This window comes from Bubalus kerabau, chromosome 4 (genome assembly GCF_029407905.1).
Source record: "Bubalus kerabau isolate K-KA32 ecotype Philippines breed swamp buffalo chromosome 4, PCC_UOA_SB_1v2, whole genome shotgun sequence".
Lineage (NCBI taxonomy): Eukaryota > Metazoa > Chordata > Mammalia > Artiodactyla > Bovidae > Bubalus > Bubalus kerabau.
Window position 1 is genome coordinate 131,885,732 of NC_073627.1, and position 18,757 is coordinate 131,904,488.

Below are 18,757 nucleotides of genomic sequence, written 5' to 3' on the forward strand. Positions count from 1 at the left end.
AACACCCAGGACTGATCTCCTTTAGGATGGACTGGTTGGGTCTCCTTGCTGTCCAAAGGACTCTCAAGAGTCTTCTCCAACACCACAGTTCAAAATCATCAATTCTTCAGAGCTCAGCTTTTTTTGTATTTCCAACTCTCACATCCATACATGACCACTGACATCCATACACGACCACTGGAAAAATCAGAGCCTTGACTAGACGGACCTCTGTTGACAAAGTGATGTCTCTGCTTTTTAATATGTTGTCTAGGTTGGTCATAACTTTCCTTCCAAGGAGTAAGCGTCTTTTAATTTCATGGCTGCAATCACCATCTGCAGTGATTTTGGAGCCCAGAAAAGTAAAGTCAGCCACTGTTTCCCCTGTTTCCCCATCTATTTGCCATGAAGTAATGGGACCAGATGCCATGCATAATAAGCAGTAAAACAAAACAAATGTCACTACACAAGTATCAATGAATGAAATAAATTTTTATCATATATGTCAGGATGAAGAAAACTGAAATAATCAATGAAAGAGACAATAACTTAGGGAAAAAGAACCAGTGTAAAACAAGAAAAAAGGGAATTCAAAATTAAGATCTCTAGAAAAGAAAGTGGGAGAGAAAGATTTATGGACTCTAATAACATTGCTTAGTGCCCTGAGTGTCATGTCATTTCCAAACACGTGGACCCTGATCTATACCACCTCAGTCTTCCCTGATGGCTCAGCAGGTAAAGAGTCTGCCTGCAATGCAGGTGATGCGGAGACTCAGGTCCAATCCCTGGGTTGGAAAGATCCCCTGGAGGAGGAAATGGCAACCCATTCCAGTATTCTTGCCTGGGAAATCCCATGCGCAGAGGAGCCTGGTGGGTGACAGTCCATGGGGTCTCAGAGTCAGACACAACTGGATGCACTAGCACCTACACCGTCTCATCGTGCAAACAGCTCCTTGCTGGATACCGCCTGCAGCAGAAAGCCTCTGTCCTTGCTACTTTAGCAAGGCTATATGGTACCTAAACTTTAACCAGGCACTCAGGCCTGAGCACACCTTTCAGATCTGTTAATCATGCAATCCCTTGCCTAACTTGTCAGTTCTTTCAGTACGGCAAAGAAGTAAGAATCTAAGACTAAATAATTAACAGGGGACCAGATTTCTTTCCTAGACTCCCCTTCAGTAATCTCGTAAACAAACTGTGTGAACAAGATAAGGACTAGAGGAAGATCACAGGAAGTCCTGGAGCCTGCATGCAATGACTCTGACTCCATCTCAAGGATTAACTGAGATTACTTCTCTCCTTTCCCTAGTAGTTCAGCTTGTAGAGAATTTGCCTGCAATGAAGGAGACCCTGGTTCGATTCCTGGGTCAGGAAGACCTGCTGGAGAAGGGAACGGCTACACCCTCCAGTATTCTGGCCTGGAGAATTCCACGGACTGTATAGTCCATGGGGTCGCAAAGAGTCGGACACAACTGAGCAACTTTCACTTTTCCTTTAAAATTTTCATGATGGAGCAGAATCTCCAGAAGTAGTTTTCTGGGGGACACTGAGTTTACCATCTTCCCTGATTGCTGGCACTCTGATAAAAGATAACTTTCCTTTCTATCAATGTTTGTAAATTTGATTCTGTAAGTGGTAAGCAGTGGGCCTTGATTCAATAATTCTGTAATCCCCCTTCTCTATCTCTCATCCTCACCCTGACATCCCCCTCAACCCAAGATTTTACTCTTTTGTTGTAACTCAGTTCAGTTCATTATGTTCCTTCTGCACCTAAAAATGAGAACAGGGAATGCAGCTCTCTTGCATGTTGGGGGCCTGCATATGGTAGACACGAATGCATATCTCTTTTTAAAAAATATTTATTTGACTGCATTGCATCTTAGTTGAAGCATGCAGGATCTTTAATTGCAGCATGGTAACTCTTAGTTGTGGCATGTGGGATCTAGTTCCCTGCCTAGGTATCAAACCCAGGAAGCTGGGGCAGTGAGTTTAGGACCATGGGAGTGGGTGAGGGGACATGGGGGTGGGTGAGGGACCATGGGTGGGTGAGGGGACATGGGGGTGGTGAGGGATCACAGGGGTGGGTGAGGGGACATGGGGGTGGGTGAAGGACCATGGGGGTGGATGAGGGGACATGGGGGAGGGGGAGGGGCATGGGGGTGGGTGAGGGACCATGGGGATGGGTGAGGAAGATTCTGGGAGTCTACTCTAGGATCAGAGGTGTGAGGAGTGCCAGTCTGGACCTCAGCTCGCAGCCTGACAAGGCCCTCCTCGTTCTGTCTCCAGCTCAGTCTCCTAGATCCCCCCACATTCAAGAGCCGTCTGTGCTGCAGGCTGGAACTCTCTTCTTCATGGCCTGGGTCATATACTCCAGTTCAACTCAATTGTCCTGGACTTTGGGAACTTCCCTCTACCTCCACCGGGAGGAGCTCCTCCCTCCTCCAAACCCGGGGAGTGATGCTTCACTACTTTGAGAAAGATCCTTACTCCCCTGCACTACAGACACCTGACAATATGTCTTACTTCCTATTAGGGGCTGAATTGTGTACCCCAAACTCTTATGTTGAATCCTAACCTCCACCACCTCAGAATGTGACTTTTTTTTGGCTGCGCAGTCCAGCAAGTGGGATCTTGGCTCTCCACCCAGGGACTGAACCCATGCCCCCTGCAGCAGAAGCCTGGAGTCTTAACCACTGGACAACCAGGGGTCCCCAGAATGTGACTTTATTTGGAGTAGAGCTTTTGAAGAGATAATTGAGTTAAAGTCACTAGGTTGGGTCCTAATCCAGTATGACTGGTGCCCTTATAAGAAGGGGAAATGTGGACCCAGACACAGAGGGAAGGCAGTATGAGGACGCAGGGCGAAGATGGCATCTACAAGCCAAGGCGAGAGGCCTCAGGCTCCGGGGCTCCGGGGCTCCGGAACGTGCGATGAGAAACTCCTGTTGTCTAGGCCACATTGCCTGTGATACTTGTTACGGCAGCTGGAGCTGACTGATGTTCTTCCTCCCAAGTCTGTGCACTTCCACAGCAGGAGTGGTGTCTGCAAGAGAAGACACCCTTCTCTCTCCCCAGCTGGACTCCTTTAGAGTCCCCACCCCTGCCTCCTCCTGTTGCAATGGCCCTGCCGGTTCCTGTTTCCTTGTCCGGGGAATCAGATGACAGACCTCAAGAGAAGGGGTGAGTGCTGAGGATCAGGAGGAGCAATAGGGCCCCAAGACAGAATCAGGATGAGTCTTTCATTTGTTTTTATTTGTTTTTTCAAGCTTGGATTGTGGGGGTTGCAGCTGGTGGACAGGAAAGCCAAGAAGGGACCACTGAGAGCTGATGGGGCTGGGGGAGTAGAGGGGGGAAGGTTCCAGTGAGGAGGCTGGAGCCTGAGGCACAGAGCAGGAGCTGAGGGGCTTGGCGGATCACCACGTGGCTTGCCTCGGGAAACCAAGCAGGAACAGAAGCAGGGGCCAGGTCTGTGGAGGCACAAAGGCTGTGCCCAGCACGGACAAGGCGGCAGCCCGCAGAGACTGGTGTGGAAACTGGGTCTGTGGAGGAGTGGACGTGGGCTCAGGGAGCGGTGTAAGAGCAGACGTGGGCTCAGGGTTGGGTGTGAGTCTCTGGATCTCTTCGATCCAGTTGGTGAAGTAGGTGACGTTGGTGAAGATGCTGGGGTAGATGGGATGTCGGCAGTCAAAACCCCAGCTGGCCAGCCCCATCAGAACCCAGGAACTGGTGAAGTCACAGACGAGGGGGCCCCCGGAATCGCCCTAGGAAAGAAATGGGAGTTCAGGTGGGTGACTGAGCCAATTTTGAGAAGACCAGGTAGCAGGGTGGCGCTTATGAGTCTCTGCTCTCCAGCCTTGTTCTGTGAAATTCCAAACACCAACTTCCCACTGCGGATCAGTCCAATTAAGCCATGCAGGCAGGCACTGGAATCATCCTTCAGGAAGTCCTGATTGACCCTCAAAACAATTGCAGATCTATATCCATCAATCTATGGATCCTATGCCCAGAGAGGGTGTGGTGGCCTGGGACAAAGCACTGTCCAAGGCCGAGAAGGGACAGACAGCTGCAGGATCTGAACTCAAGAGGGCTGGTCTGAGAGTGGAACCTAGCCAGCCGAAGCTGCTGCAGACCTGGATCTTGCAAACTCTGAGCTGCAGCAGCACATCCCCACCCAGGTCCGCCTCCTTTTTCACTTATAGTCAGTCCTTTAGTTTTCTCTCAAATTCTTGGTTGAATTTCTTCAGAAAGTGCCCTTACCCAGGCCTGGGGGAGGCAGCCTGTATTGGTCAGGGAGCAATGAAAGCTGCTAGGGTCCCCTGAAAGCTGCTAGGAGTTACTGGAGTCTTGAAATGCTGTCAGGGAAGGACCACCTGGGTGGAAATCTCTCACTTCATCACCCAAAGGAAACGTGTCATCCTTGGAGGCAGGGGGAGAGGAGCAGGATAGCTGTGCTTACTGCCTTCCACACACTTGTCTAACACGCACGTCCAGCATCCAGGGCAGCTTCTGCCCTTGGGCACAGGGGTGAAATGTCAAGCTGCCTCTTGCATGGAGTTACTGTAAATAAGGCAACCAGCCTGCCATTGTCAGATGTGACATGTGGAAACAACGCATGGAAGGGACAGGACAGGAAGGGAAGGGCATTTCATAGGGTGGAAGCATGGAGCTTTCCCGAGCTGAGATTCCAAACAGGACAACCCCACTTTCTGATGCTGGAGCAGAGGGAGCAGTGAATGCAGACGAGGAGAGGAGGGATGGCCAGGTGGGTGGGAGGAAGAGCAATGACAAGTGGGAAGCGAGGCGGGTAGACGGGACTCGGGTTCCCAGGGCCTTATGGTGGGGGTTGGAGTTGATGCCCATGGAGAACTGAGCCTATCTCAGGAAGGCTGTGCAGAGGGGAGGAACAGGCTAAGCATGGAGCCCCGGGGTCTCCAGCATTTAGAGGTGGGAGGGGAGGGGACCAGGTGCAGAGTGGAGTAGCTGGCTGGTCCTGGTGCCCAGGAAACAGCAGTGAGACTTGCTCAAGTGTCGAGTGAGAGGAGGGTTTGGGGCTACTGGTGTCTCTGCCAAGACAGGTTCCTGGGGACATTGGCCATGAGGCTCTGGTGGTACTTGGAACACTCCTGGGCAGAGTGGGTTAGATTCAGGGCTGTTAGGAGGAGTCTCTGGGGGAAAGGAGGCAGAGAAACTGGGCAGTAGCAGGAAGGAGAGTGCCACTGCACGTTTATACGAGAGCCGTGAAAGCGGAGACAAGACATGGAGCAAGGGAGTGTCTGGACACCCAGAACTCCACAAGGGACTGGCTACAGTGGGCCAGGAGGCTCAGGAGAGATGCAACATGCCCACTGGACTGGGAAGATGAATGGCATTTTGTCCAACAGAATGCTTTGATGTTCTCAGTGAAATAGGAAGCAAGCTCTCCAGCTGAGAGGGAGGGGTGGGGGAAGTGGTCACTTGAAGGAAAGAGAAGGGTACATGGTGTGGCTAGGCAAAAGTAACCCTCAAAGACGGCCATCCTCATCACCAGAACCTGGGGCTATGTTACCTTACATGGCAAAAGGGACTCAGCAGCTGTGATGGAGTTGAGGATCAGGAAATAGGAAGATAATCCTGGATGATCTGGTTGGACCCAACATAAACACAAAGGTACTCATGAGGAAAGAGGGAAGCAGGAGGTCAGAGTCAGAGGAGGAGATGTGATGACAGGAGCAGAGGGAGGAGCAATGTGATTTGGTGATGTAGGAAGGGGCCATGAGCTAAGGAATGCTGGGGCCCTCTAAAAAGATAGAAAAAGGAAGAAAACATTTTCTCCTAGAGCCTCCAGAAGGGAGCAGCCAGGCCAACACCTTGACTTTAGACTCTGACGTCCAGAAATGTAAGATAGTACATTCCGTTGTCTGAGCCACCAATTTAAGGTGATGTCACCAAAGCACCAAGAAAGTCACACCAGGGGCTTCTTGGACATTGGGAATGTGCCGTTATCAACTCAGTTCTTCCCTTTTGGGGTCCACACCTGGGGTGCCCTTGGCCCTCCCCACAGTGTACCCACCCTGAGCTGTTCAAGGCCAGGGGAAGGCCTGGTCCCTGACTACCACAGGCCTCCAGGATTCGTGCAGATAAGCCTCATGGTTGCTGATATTATGGTGGAATCTGGGCCAGTCTGCAGGAGATGGGAAGGGCTCCAAAAGCCTCCTGCCCCCTGGGGAGTTCTCAGAACTAGTGGGAAGCCCTAACACTAGTGTATCCCATGGAAAGTGAGCTGTGGTTTGCACTATTGAAGAGACAGAGCAAACCAAGGCAGTGTGTGTGTGTGTGTGTGTGTGTGTGTGTGTGTTGTGTATTGTGTGTATATGTGTTGGATGGGCCAGGGCAGTGAATTCTACCTTGGGTGAGAGGACAGGTCTAAGACAGGCCCAGATGAACAGGTACAATCCTGGTAGAAGGAGACAGACCAGGCCTGGAGATTGAAAGCCAAGACTTGCTAAGTACCTACTGAATGTCAGGCACAGTATCAAACTTTCTATAGGGATCTTTTTAAGAGGAGGCTGTTAGCAACCCCATTTTATGGGTGAGGAAACTTAGCTAAGGTCACAATCCCAGTAAATGACAGATTGAATACTGAAACCAGGGCTCTCCTGCCCCACAGTCTGAGCACTGAATGCCTCTGTGGCCTGTCTCTCCTCAGACCTGTTTCTGGGTGCCCTGTGCAGGGGGAGGGGTACTTCCAGGGAGAGAAGAGGCACCTGGGTTTCAGGGTGGGGGCTGGAGCAGGCGATGTGGCAGCAGACGAGTCTAGATGGAGTGTCTCAGGTAGGCTGTGGTGACTGAAAGGCTAAGAGAGGGAGGAAGGGAGTCATCTAATGCCTTGGCTCTGGCGGGTCCATCTCAGTGCTGTCCTCAGCCTCGGAAGAAACGAGAGGAGCAGTGGGCTCAAGGGGCACTATGGATGTCAGCAGGCGAGGAGACAAAGGGTTCCAGCCCTGAGCTCCGTGGGCATGACCTCTTCAGGCTGGAAGGGAGGTCTAGGGTGACAGCAGATGGGGCCTCGGGGGACTGAGCCCTGTGTTTCACCTTCAGGTGCAGCTGACTCTGTGAGAAGGACAGGCCAGACAGTTCACACCACTGGCTGTGGACTGGGAACCAAGAAGCCTGGGTCTGCCTCCTACAAGGAGGGCAAGGGGCCAAGCTTCTCCCCTCTGGCTCAGCAGCTCACTGGGCCACCATGAAAACAGCTATCTGGGAGGCCATCCTGTGGGCCAGGTGCATCTCATCCCTCCTATGTGCATTTCCTGGCGTGCCAAAGCGTATCACCACAGACTGGCCAACTCTGAAAACAACAGAAATTGATCTCACAGTTCTAGAAGTCAGAAGTCTGAAACCGACTATCTGTGTGTCTCTCTCTTTCTATGAGAAAACAGTCATTGGATTTAGAGCCTGCTCTAAATTCAGCAAGGTCTCATCTTGAGATTCTTAACAATCGTATCTGCAAAGACCTATTTCCAAATAAGGTCACATTCTGAGATTTAGAAGACACAAATTTAGGAGACACTATCCAACCCACTAGACCATCCTTGCATCAATCCCATGACGGAGGCCTCAAAACCCTACACTATGAGTGAGGACACAGGCTCAGAAGGTGAAAAGCCCACCCGAGGTCACACGGTAGTACAGGGTCTCTAACTCCAGAACCCTAACACTTTCCCTCCACTCCACGACACCATCTATGGAAGAATCAGCACATGATGCCAGCTTGGGAGCCTGGACCCTGAGGATGATGTGCTGGAGGTCAGGTTAGGCTTGGAATCAGAACACAGGGGCCCAAGTTGTGGTGCCTTATTTTAGGGTAGCCACTTTCCCTCTCCAGGCTTGTTTTCTCACAGTTTCTCACCTATAAAAAGGCACCACAGAGAGTGGGAAAAAAGCTTCACAGTGAAATATCCAACAGTGGGACTTCCTTGGTGGTCCAGTGGTTATGAATCTGCCTTCCAGTGCAGAGGACGCAGGTTCAGTCCCTGGTCAGAGAACTGAGATCCCACATGCCACGAGGCAACTAAGTCCACATGCTGCACCTGTTGAGCCCATGCACTCTGAAGCTCGCATGCTAAACTAAAGGGAAGCCCACACGCTGCAATGAAAAGCCTGCCTGTCACAACTAACACCCAGCCAACACAGCCAAGACAAAACAGACAAACAAAGCAAAACCAAAAACCCCCCAAAACAAATATCCAGCAGTAGACTGATATCTGGAATATGTAAAATACACAAAGAGCCCCTAAAGGAAGAGACAGACAAACCAACAGAAAATGAGAGGGGAGAAAAACCCTGAAAGGAAATGTTACAGAAAAATATGTCCAAATATAATAAATATGTGAAAGTACATTGAATTCGTCACTGGAAAAGTAAAAACCACAATAAGTTATTAAAATAAGAAAAGATGGAGAGTGCTAAGTACTGGTGAGAATATGAACTCTTATCCACTGCTTGAATGAATGGAAATGGTGAACCACTTTGGAGAAGTTTGGTAACATCTTCCAAAGTTTAATATACATGTACCTTTTAATCCAATAATTCTACTCAAGGGTTTTGTGAAATAGAAGATAAAACATTTGGAAGTGAAATGAAATGAAAATTTTGGAAAGTACTAAAATATGCATTAAAGTGTAACTGATCATAGGATTCAATGGACACAGGAGAGTCCTGTAGAACAAGGAGACTGAACACACTGCAGCTACAGGTAACAGTGTGGGTGAATCTCACAAATACAATGTTAGGACAAGAAAGATTGACAACTGGAAATAAATTCTATTTACAGAACATTCAGAATCTAATCTAAGGTATTAAAGGTGAGGATGGTGATTTCTGACAGGAAGGAGGTGTGAGTGGGGCCTCTGGGGTATTGATCACTTGTTGCCTCACTATGTGAAAATTTATCCAACTTATGAAAAGAGCATGGATATATTCTTTTGTATGTATGTTACACTTGAATAAAAACTTTAATGTATGCCTCAAGAATAGGTGCTGTAGATGCCCTCATGTGCAAGGAACTTAGGAAGGGGAGGGGCCTGGGGGACACTGCCAAGGGATGGAGGCCAGGAAGATGCGTGGAGGAGGAAATGGGAAGTCCCAGGGGCTCCACAAAGAGAGCAGAGGCAACACAGCCCCTCCCCAGAGAAACTGCAGCCCTGAGAACAGGCGAGGGAAGAACAGAAAGGGTCTTACTCACTAGGCAGATGGACTTTCCTGTGGAGAAGTCCCCAGCACACAGCATGTCCTCCTGCACAGAGAAGTTCTTGCCTTTCGCAAGTCCGTATAACATATTACAGAACTTGTTCTCAATGAAGCTCACCTTACCCTCCTGGAGATGGAAGGGTTCAAGCAGAGGTGCTGCGAGGATAAGGAGGAAATCAGGGAAGGATGCTGTAGCCGAGCTAGAGAGCTCTGCCTTACCAGTCAGCACTGCCCCTCAACATGGGGTTTTCTCCGCACAGCTGAGCTTTCATCCTTGTTTCAGTCTTCTGCCTATGCCCAATAAGCCCTCCTTTTTTTCTCAAACATTTCCAAACTCATCCTATTCACTCCACCCCTTTCATAGCAACTCCTCCTATTCCACAAAGGAAAAAGGCAAATCCCTCCAACACATGCCACTCACTGGTGCTTAGCAACCATTCACCAACCTATGTACCCTTTCACAAACCATCCCATCCACTCACCTTTTGTCTATCATTAACCTTGCTTTCCATCCACTTGTCCCTCCATCCATCTACCTATCTTTCCTCATGTCCCATTCACCCACTCATCCTTCCATAAATTTGCCTATACACTCATCTTTTGACACATCTCTCCATTCTCGCCTCCAGCAATAGACCACTCACTGCATCTCGCTCCACCACCCTTTCACTCACCCGCCCAACCATCTTCCCTTCCACCCACTCATACTCCCACCTTCTCCCATCCATTCTCTCATCCAATCACTGATTTATTCATCACTCAATTACTCATTTATTCTTCTATCCTTGTGCTAAGTATCTTTTAACTAATGATACAGGGGAACATTTTAGTTGGGGCAGACAGGGTAAATGAAGTAAATAAGTAGCATTACTTTAGACCTAATAAGTGGTATAGAGGAAATAAAACAGGAAGATGTGCTATTAGGGGTGGCCTGTTTTAGCTCACGTGATCAAGTAAAACTCCTCAGAGGAGCAGCTGAGTTGCATATGTAAAGAAACGAGTCATGACAAGGTTAGTCGGGAGAGTAAATGCGTCCAGGGAGATAGTCAAGGTGCAAACCTGAGGTGGGAGTGGCCTTGGCATCGTCAAGGCAGGAAGGAGGCCTGCTGGCTGGGGTGGTGTGGGTGAGGGATGCAGTAGGAGATGAGAGAGAGGAGGGGGCCTGAGAGCCAAGGCAGGGAGTTGCGACCTTATTTTAAGAAGAAATGAGAAGGCGCTGGGGGTGAGGAGCAGGGAACTGGCATGACTCCTGCTCTAAAGCAAATACTCAGACAGCTACTGGAGAGTAACATAGAGCACACAGGGTGGGAGCTGAGACCAGTCTGGAGGTCCAGGGAAGAAGGACCCGGGGGCAGCAGTGGGATACCTACCAGGTGCCAGGCCCTGCCTGGGGCACGGACTGGGATATTGAAACAAGAAAGACAGGGTCCCTGTGCTCAGGAGGAACCAGTCTGTGTGTGTGTGGGTGTGTGCATGTGAAGTGTGAAGTCTGGTGTACGAGTGTTGTGTGTGTGTGGTGTGAGAATTCTGGAGACCTAGTTGTTTGTTCTGTGATTATTGAGTGTTAACTGACACACTAATAGGCAAGGACCAGGGATGCTGGAACATCCCACCCAATGAAGCAGCATCTGTTCAAAATGCCTCTAGCACCTCTGTAGAGAAACACCATACCAAATTATGACCCTACCAATAATTACAAATAAATATTCTTTCCCTCCCTAATTTGGCATCATAAGCATTTCACCAAGTTGTAAGCACTCCTTTCTTTAGTGAAGACTCTTGCTCATAAGTTTTGGTCTACTTTTCTCCTCTTTCAATCTTAAAAAATACAATTTTTTCCTGTTACTCAGTTTGCCTAACAAGTCTACAAATTGGATTGATGACCTGAGCTGGGAGAAAACCAAAGTGAGGTCTGGAGAGTGAAACGCTCTAAAGTTGTAATCATTCTAAATTGATCAGGCAGACTCAGAGGTCAGAGGTCATATTTGAGTTTTCTTTCCACTTTTCCCAAGCACTTCCTACAGCACTGGGAAATCAGAGAGTTTATCAGTGACCCGGAAGGAGTCATGCCTCAACATGACCTTTGAATTAGATCAAGTCATCTCAGATCTATGGTTGATTTAAATCTTGGAATCAAGAACCAGAAAGACTTCAAGAACTCAGATTCTTGATTCCAAAGTCAAAGATTCCCAGACTTCAGAGCTTTACACTTAGGGAACACCAAAGCTTTAGACTCACACACTTTCAGAACTAGAACTAGAATGGTCCAGTCCTCTGGAAATGAAGCATAGTGGGCCAAGGGGACCTTTGCCTGGGGACCCCTCAGGTGGAGACACACCTCCCTTCTTTGCTCCTCTGTCCTTCTCCCCTTCCTCATCTTCCCCATTCTCATCCCCCCCCTCCAACTCCCCACACCCTCTCACTTTCCTCGTTGAGCATCCCCCAGCCAGTTATCCAGCAGGATGAGTTACTGGGGAGCTTCATGCCAGGGACCGGGAGGCAGGCAGGGATGATGTAGGAGGTGAAGTTCACAGGAAAGAGCAGCTGCAACATGGCGATGTCACTCCCAAAGGGATGTAACTTCTCGAAGTCTGGGTGTGTGATAATCTGGCTCACGGTTACCTCCCGGGTCTGAGGGGTGTGCTGGTACAGCTGGGTGCTTCCTAACAGAACCCGATAATTCTCCGGGGCTTTGGATTTCCTGGAGAAGGAAAGGCGCACTCTCACCATCATCTCCACGTGGGGACAAGCTCTTTCCCTGCATCCTCATCCAACTGCCCACACGCCTCTGGACCCCTCTGCTCCACATGACACCAGATAGCCTTTGTCTCCCCATTTCTAATGGTCAGGAGTCCTTCTTTCTTGAGGCTAATTGATACCCTACTTACAGTTTCATACATATGGCTGGCTTCTCCATCACGCACTAGAATGGCAGAAGCACTGAATCCTTGTTCTGGAAAGGTCCTCTGTGGGGTCATCAAATGAAGGCCTTCTGATTGTACACAGCAGGCATTCTGGCTCAGTACCAGCTCTAACTTTACCCTTCTAGAGACTCCATACAACCCATCTCTGGCCCCACACTCTTGTTAACCATCCCCTTTCTTTAAACACATCCACGCCCAAGGCCTGCTTCTCCACTTAGTTCCAAGGACAAAAGATTTGTTAAATAAATGAGCAAATGAAGGCAGGAAATGGAACCTTGACTTGTTCCCCAACAACAGGGGCTGAATCTTCCCCACTCCCTCACTGTCTTTACAGCTCATCTACTTGGAGACCCTCTCTCATGTTCCCCTCACCCAACTCTTCCCCTCCAGCAAGCCCTCCCTCTCCACACACCTTCTCCCGAACTACCATCCCATTTGCTCTACCTTTCTCACCCATGTTGGGCTTTCTCTTCTGACAGGATGGAGACATGGTGAGGTGGGATTTGCCACCCCTGATGCCACCGAGGGCCTTTCACGGAGCACGGCACAGAGTGGTGCTGATAGACTGAGCCCTCAAAGCTCCAGTGCCCAGACCTGGGCTTGATGCCTGAACTCCATGGTGAGCCCTCCTCATCTGTTCAGAAGCCTGGCACTAAGCCAGCCCCATATGGCTAGGTGAATTAGACTCCTGAGCAGCCCTGTCACTCTCCCAGGGAGCCCACCTCCCCCTCATGCAGCCTGGCACCACGGGTCCCCACATGCACGCCAGTGACCGTGACTCCTCCTGGGCACACAGTTTTGCAGGACTAATAAGAATCACCCAGCTGCTGACCACACATGCAGTCCCAGGCCTCCATCTAGAGTCTGACACCTGGAAATAAGGGGGCACTGAGAAGAAGCTGTGGTCTGAGATAGGTCCACACCACATGGCAGCGAGGACTGACACTGCCGCTCTCCTGAGGCACACCTGTGTTGGGCACAGACACAGGGGCCGAGGGCAGAGCATGAGGAGGATCTGGGCAGGTGAGTGGGGAGGACAGTCCAGGTGCAGGGTACACAGGCCAAAGGCAGGAATGACACACCTCTGAAGGCCACAGACTGCCCAGAGGAAAGCCCAGAGGAGCTAACGTGGGACACCATCCCCCTTTTCTCTTCTTCCCCTGCATCCCCCTCTTCTCTTCTTCCCCTGCATCCCCCTCCCTGCCAGAGCCTGTGCTGGCAGCCTAGGAAGGAGACTCACTTGAGAAAGCAGTGGGCAGTGGAAAGAAGCCAGTTGGAGTTAATGAGGACAGCTCCACAGATGTGCGAGCCCTGGAACTGCAAGCTGGCCTGCCACGGCCACTGGCCAGCCTCCACGTCCCGGCCACCATAGATCCTCCCCATCACCTTGGGCTTCCCGCATACTGTGGAGACTCTGCTGCCACCTACAATAGAGACACTGTTGGTGCCCCAAATGTCACAACCAGGAAGACCTGCCCGCTTCACAGACAGGAAAACCAGGGCCAGGCATCCAGCGGCCTAGCCAAAAGGCCAGGCGTCTAGTGGTGTGGCCAAAATGACAGGACTCTGCCTTCACTGGCTGCCACTGAGGCCTGGAGAGCAGAGCACAACACATCAAGCCCCGTGGGGATGAGGACCCAGGGGTCTGGTGGGGTGGGGCAAGGAGGGACCAGCTCACAGGAGTATCTCCAGGCAGATGGACATCCTTGAGCAAGGCTGCCAAGTGCTGGGCACGACACACACCTCATTTCCCTCACCTAGCACGACTCAATGCCTTGTCTTGTACATCAAAGAACTAAAGGTCTCAGAAGTTGCCAACATTACTTTCTCAAGATCATGGTTTCTAAGGGCCTGTGCTCTCTCCACTCTACCCCAGGTCTTAGGGAGGGAGATTTGCAGGCAGAAGTCTGTGGTGTGTGTGATCTGGGGCAATTCTCTCCCCTCTCTGACTCTGCAGGAGTCTCCATTTCTAAAGGAAGAAGGAGTGGGCTAATGAGGACAGCCCTGCTTCAGGGACTCACACCTGGGACGCAGGAGTGTGCCCAGGCCCCCCGAGACCGGGCATCCTGGTCCAGGGCCTGGGCTCCCAGGGCCTCAGTGAGGGGAGTGACACCCCTGGTCCCTGGACTCAGGCCCATTCACTCAGTAGTGCTATAACTTTCCTCCACCCAGCCTCCAACCTCCCGGCCAGACCCTGCTAGTCCCCTCTCCCACAGCCCCACAAAGGGATTGGGTCTCTTCCCACCCAGAGGCCTCACAGTGGAGGGCTGACCCACCTGTGTGGAGGGGATCTCTGGGCTGCCTGGTTGGAGGGAAGGGCAGAGAAACGATGAGATTTAGTGACTCACCAGGCCCTGGTCACAGCCGGCCGCCCTCAGGCCCTGTAGGCTAGGAGATCTTGGCCTGAATGGAGGCCCCAACGCACCTGTAGCTCCCGGAGCCAACCGTTGTGCTCGCCAAGTGGGAGCGCCGCCCCTCAACACTCCCCCATGGCCTGCAGTTGGGCCGGCGGCGGCCGTGGCTGGGGACCCTCGCAGCTCCAGGGTGGCCACGTTCAGCAGCAGCAACCAGAGAAGAGCCGCGGGCTGGCCTAGGCGTTGAGGGATCCCCGCCTCCCCGCCCATTGCCAGGGTTACTGACCCCAGCCTGACCCCACCCTGCTCTGGCCCCGCCCCAGACCAACCCCAAGCCCACCCCGATCTTCTTAATAACTTTATAAACAACTCTACTTTAATATAATTTTTAAACCATGAAGTTCATTTATACAAAGGATAAGTCAATGATTTTCAGTAAATGTTTTAAAAATGTATTGATTTATACTTAAATAAACCTTTTTAGAATAGTTTTAGATGTGTGGAAAAACTGGAATGATAATACAAAGAGTTCAAATATTCCTCCTCACCTGTTTCCCCTAATGATAAGATCTTTGTATTATTCTGGCACATTTGTCACAAGCAGTGAGCCAATATTGATACATTAATATTAACCTAAGTCCATTCTTTTTTTCTTTTTTTTTTCAATCTTTTAAGTTTAAGGTACATAGCATAGTGATTTGGAGAAGGAAATGGCAACCCACTCCAGGATTCTTGCTTGGAGAATCCCAGGGACAGATAAGCCTGGTGGGCTGCTGTCTATGGGGTCGCACAGAGTCGGACACGACTGAAGTGACTTAGCAGCAGCAGCATAGTGATTTGCCTTATATGCATCATGAAATGGTCATCCCGATAAATTTAGTGAACCCACATAGGTACAGAATTTAAAAAATAGGGAAAAAAAAAGTGTTTCCCAGTGATGAGAACTCAGGATTTACTCTAACAAGTTTCCTGTATAATATAGAGCAGTGTTAATTATATTTATCATGTTGTATATTACATTCCTAGTACTTATCTTATAACTGGAAGTTTGTTTCTTTGACTATAGCTATCTAATTCATACCTCCCCATTCCTGGCTTCTTGTAACCACAGATTCGATATCTCTTTTTCTGTGAATTTGTTTCTGAAGTATAATTGACCTACAATGCTGTTAGTTGCTATTACACAGCATAGTGATTGGATATTTTGCACATTTCAAAATAATAGGAATAGTTATGATATGTCACCATACAAAGACATTACGTAGTTATTCTCTATATTCTCCACAGTGTTATTTCTTACCCATTTCATATTCATTTATTTGGCAATTAGAACTTAAAAAAATATATTCATTTATTTATTTATTTTGGTCTTTGCTGCTCCACGCGGGATTTGTCTAGTTGTAGAGAGCAGGGAGTAGGTACTCTTTGTTGTGGTGTGCAGCCTTCTCATTGCTGTGGCTTCTCTTGTGGAGCACATTTTCTAGGGCGTGGAGGCTTCAGTAATTGAGGTGCACTGGCTTAGTTGCCCCATAGCACGTGTTGTCTTCCTGGATCAGGAATCGAACACATGTCCCCTGCATTGGCAGGTGATTCTTAATCACTGGACCACCACGGAACTCTTGCCACGGGAACTTTGTACCTCAGTCTCCCTCAGCTTTTGCTTTCTTCCCTCCCAATCCTCTCCCCTCTGGTAACCACCTGTTTGTTCTCTTTGTCTATAACTCTGTTTATGTTTTGTTATGTTTGTTTATTTATCTTTTAGATTCCAAAAGAAGTGTAATCATACAATACTTGTCTTTGTCTGACTTATATCACTTAGCATTATAGTTTCTGGGCTTCCCAGGTGATGCTAGTAGTAAAGAACCACCTGCCAATGCAGGAGACATAAAATAAGCAAGTTCTAACTCTGGGTAGGGATGATCCCCTGGAGGAGGGCATGGCGATTCCCCCCCCAACTGCCCCAGCACAGTATTCTTGCCTTGAGAATCCCGTGGACTGAGGAGGCTGGTGTGCTTCAGTGCTCAGCTTTCCTTATAGTCCAACTCTCACATCCACACATGATTACTGGAAAAACCATAGCTTTGACTAGACAGACTTCTGTTGACAAAGCAATGTGTCTGCTTTTTAATGTGCTGTCTAGGTTGGTCATAGCTTTTCTTCCAAGGAGCAAGTGACTTTTAATTTCCTGGCTGCAGTCACCATCTGCAGTGATTTTGGAGCCCCAGGTAAATAAAGTTTCTCACTGTTTCCATTGTTTCCCTGTCTATTTGCCATGAAGTATTGGAGAAGGCAATGTCAACCCACTCCAGTACTCTGGCCTGGAAAATCCCTTGGACAGAGGAGCCTGGTAGGCTGCAGTCCATGGGGTTGTGAAGAGTCAGACACGACTGAGCTACTTCACTTTCACTTTTCACTTTCATGCATTGGAGAAGGAAATGGCAACCCACTCCAGTGTTCTTGCCTGGAGAATCCCAGGGACGGGGGAGCCTGGTGGGCTGCCATCTATGGGGTCACACAGAGTCGGACACGACTGAAGCGACTTAGCAGCAGCAGCAGCAGCAATGGGACCAGATGCCATGGTTTTAGTTTTCTGAACATTGAATTTTAGCCAGCTCTTTCACTCTCCTCTTTCACTTTCATCAAGAGGCTCTTTAGTTCTTCTTCGCTTTCTGCCATAAGGGTGGTGTCATCTGCATATCTGAGGTTATTGATATTTCTCCCAGCAATCTTGATTCCAACTTGTGCTTCATCCAGCCCGGCATTTCACATGATGTACTTTGCATATAAGTTAAATAAGCAATATGTGTGAATGGACCCTCATCTTTCTGAATCATTGCATTGTTCCTATCAGGTGGGTCAAAGAATTCCCATCAGTGTTGGGAATTCTCAACAGAAATTGTGCGTATGGATAGAGGGGTGTCTGCACCTTAGGCTGGTGGGCACTCCTTCACCATTTATGTGGTCCTAGCATCTGGGCCCTTAGAAGGGTGGGTCTGGTGGGCAGATGGCATGCAGAAAAGAACCTTCAGAGGTGTGTTGTTGGTGTAGCAGGCAGCAGTCAAAAGTCATGGTGCTTCCTGGATAAGAGGTCAGATAACCAAGTGCTCTCTCAGGAAAAGGCCCTGAGAGTCATTTGGACAGCACCAGGTGTTGCTGGCTATTCTGTGGGACAGCTGATGGGCAAGGACAACTCCACATTGGGTCCAGGTGGTGAAAGTCTCCAAGTCTTGCGTCCCTGAACCCAACTTCCCCAGGAGCCGTGGGGACTATTGAGTATCAATGTGGTCAGCTGTATCACTAGGTCTCAACCAACCTGGGTGTGTGTGCTCAGTCATGTCTGACTCTTTGCGACCTCATGGACTGCAGCCTGCCAGGCTCTTCTGTCCATGGGATTTCCCAGGCAAGAATACTGCAGTGTGTTTCCATTTCCTCCTTCAGGGGATCTTCCTCACCCAGGGGTCGAACTCAGGGATCCAGGGATCAACCCGCACTGCAGGTGGATTCTTTCTTTTAAGGCACCAGGGAAGAACGTCAACCAGTCTAGCTCCGTGGAAACCTAACTTCTAAGGGATACACAGGACCTCTGGGGGTCAGTGAACTGACAAGGATGAAGGTGGGTGTTTTGCAGAAAGTTTTCACTTTCGTCTCAGGTTCAAAGAATTTGCTAACAAAATAAGCCACTAGTTATACACCAATAAATAATACAAAAATTTATTAGAGAATTATCTAGCTTTCTTTCAATATACTAATGTTAAAAGAGAAGAGAAATAGAAACAGCAGAGGATACATCACCGAATTGGGTTTTGACCAACATCCAGAATTAAACAGCACTGGGAAGTCCCCTGACAAAGCATATCTGGAGTCCCAGTTGGGAAAAGTTCCCAGGCAATGCATCTGCCTCATAAGTGAGACTTCAAATATTGCAGTTTGGGATTCCAGTTTATTATCCCAGGATGCAAACTGATACCATCATCAATCTGTGCGCAATTTCAGCTAGGTTTCACGCTAATGCCATTTGTTTGTCATGTAAAACTTGGAATATTGTTAAGCCTGGGGCTTGGTTGGCCAGTGTCCCTCCGGGGTCTCAACAATTTCAAGACTTGTTTCCTGTCTTGTCTATGGTTCTGCACGGCTTGCACTCACAATAGGCAATCAGGGCACTCAAGTCAGGGCCGTGTCCAACCAAGTTATAAGCAAGGTCAGAGGCCTGATCTGCTTTGTCTCTGAAGCCTGATCAAGACTATTTATTTAATTTCCCTAGTAATGGGGAGG

General features: G+C 49.3%; 1 protein-coding gene across 1 annotated transcript; it reads right to left on the reverse strand.

Annotated features, from left to right (window-relative positions):
* Positions 1-3,257: 3,257 nt before the first annotated feature.
* On the reverse strand, positions 3,258-14,755 carry LOC129650966 (putative serine protease 47). The gene is made up of 5 exons (XM_055579725.1): positions 14,557-14,755; positions 13,372-13,555; positions 11,631-11,908; positions 9,203-9,363; positions 3,258-3,740 (listed from the first exon to the last, which is right to left on the reverse strand). The coding sequence occupies exons 1-5, from the start codon at positions 14,753-14,755 to the stop codon at positions 3,393-3,395; spliced, it is 1,170 nt and encodes a 389-aa protein (XP_055435700.1). The 3' UTR covers positions 3,258-3,392.
* Positions 14,756-18,757: the final 4,002 nt, after the last annotated feature.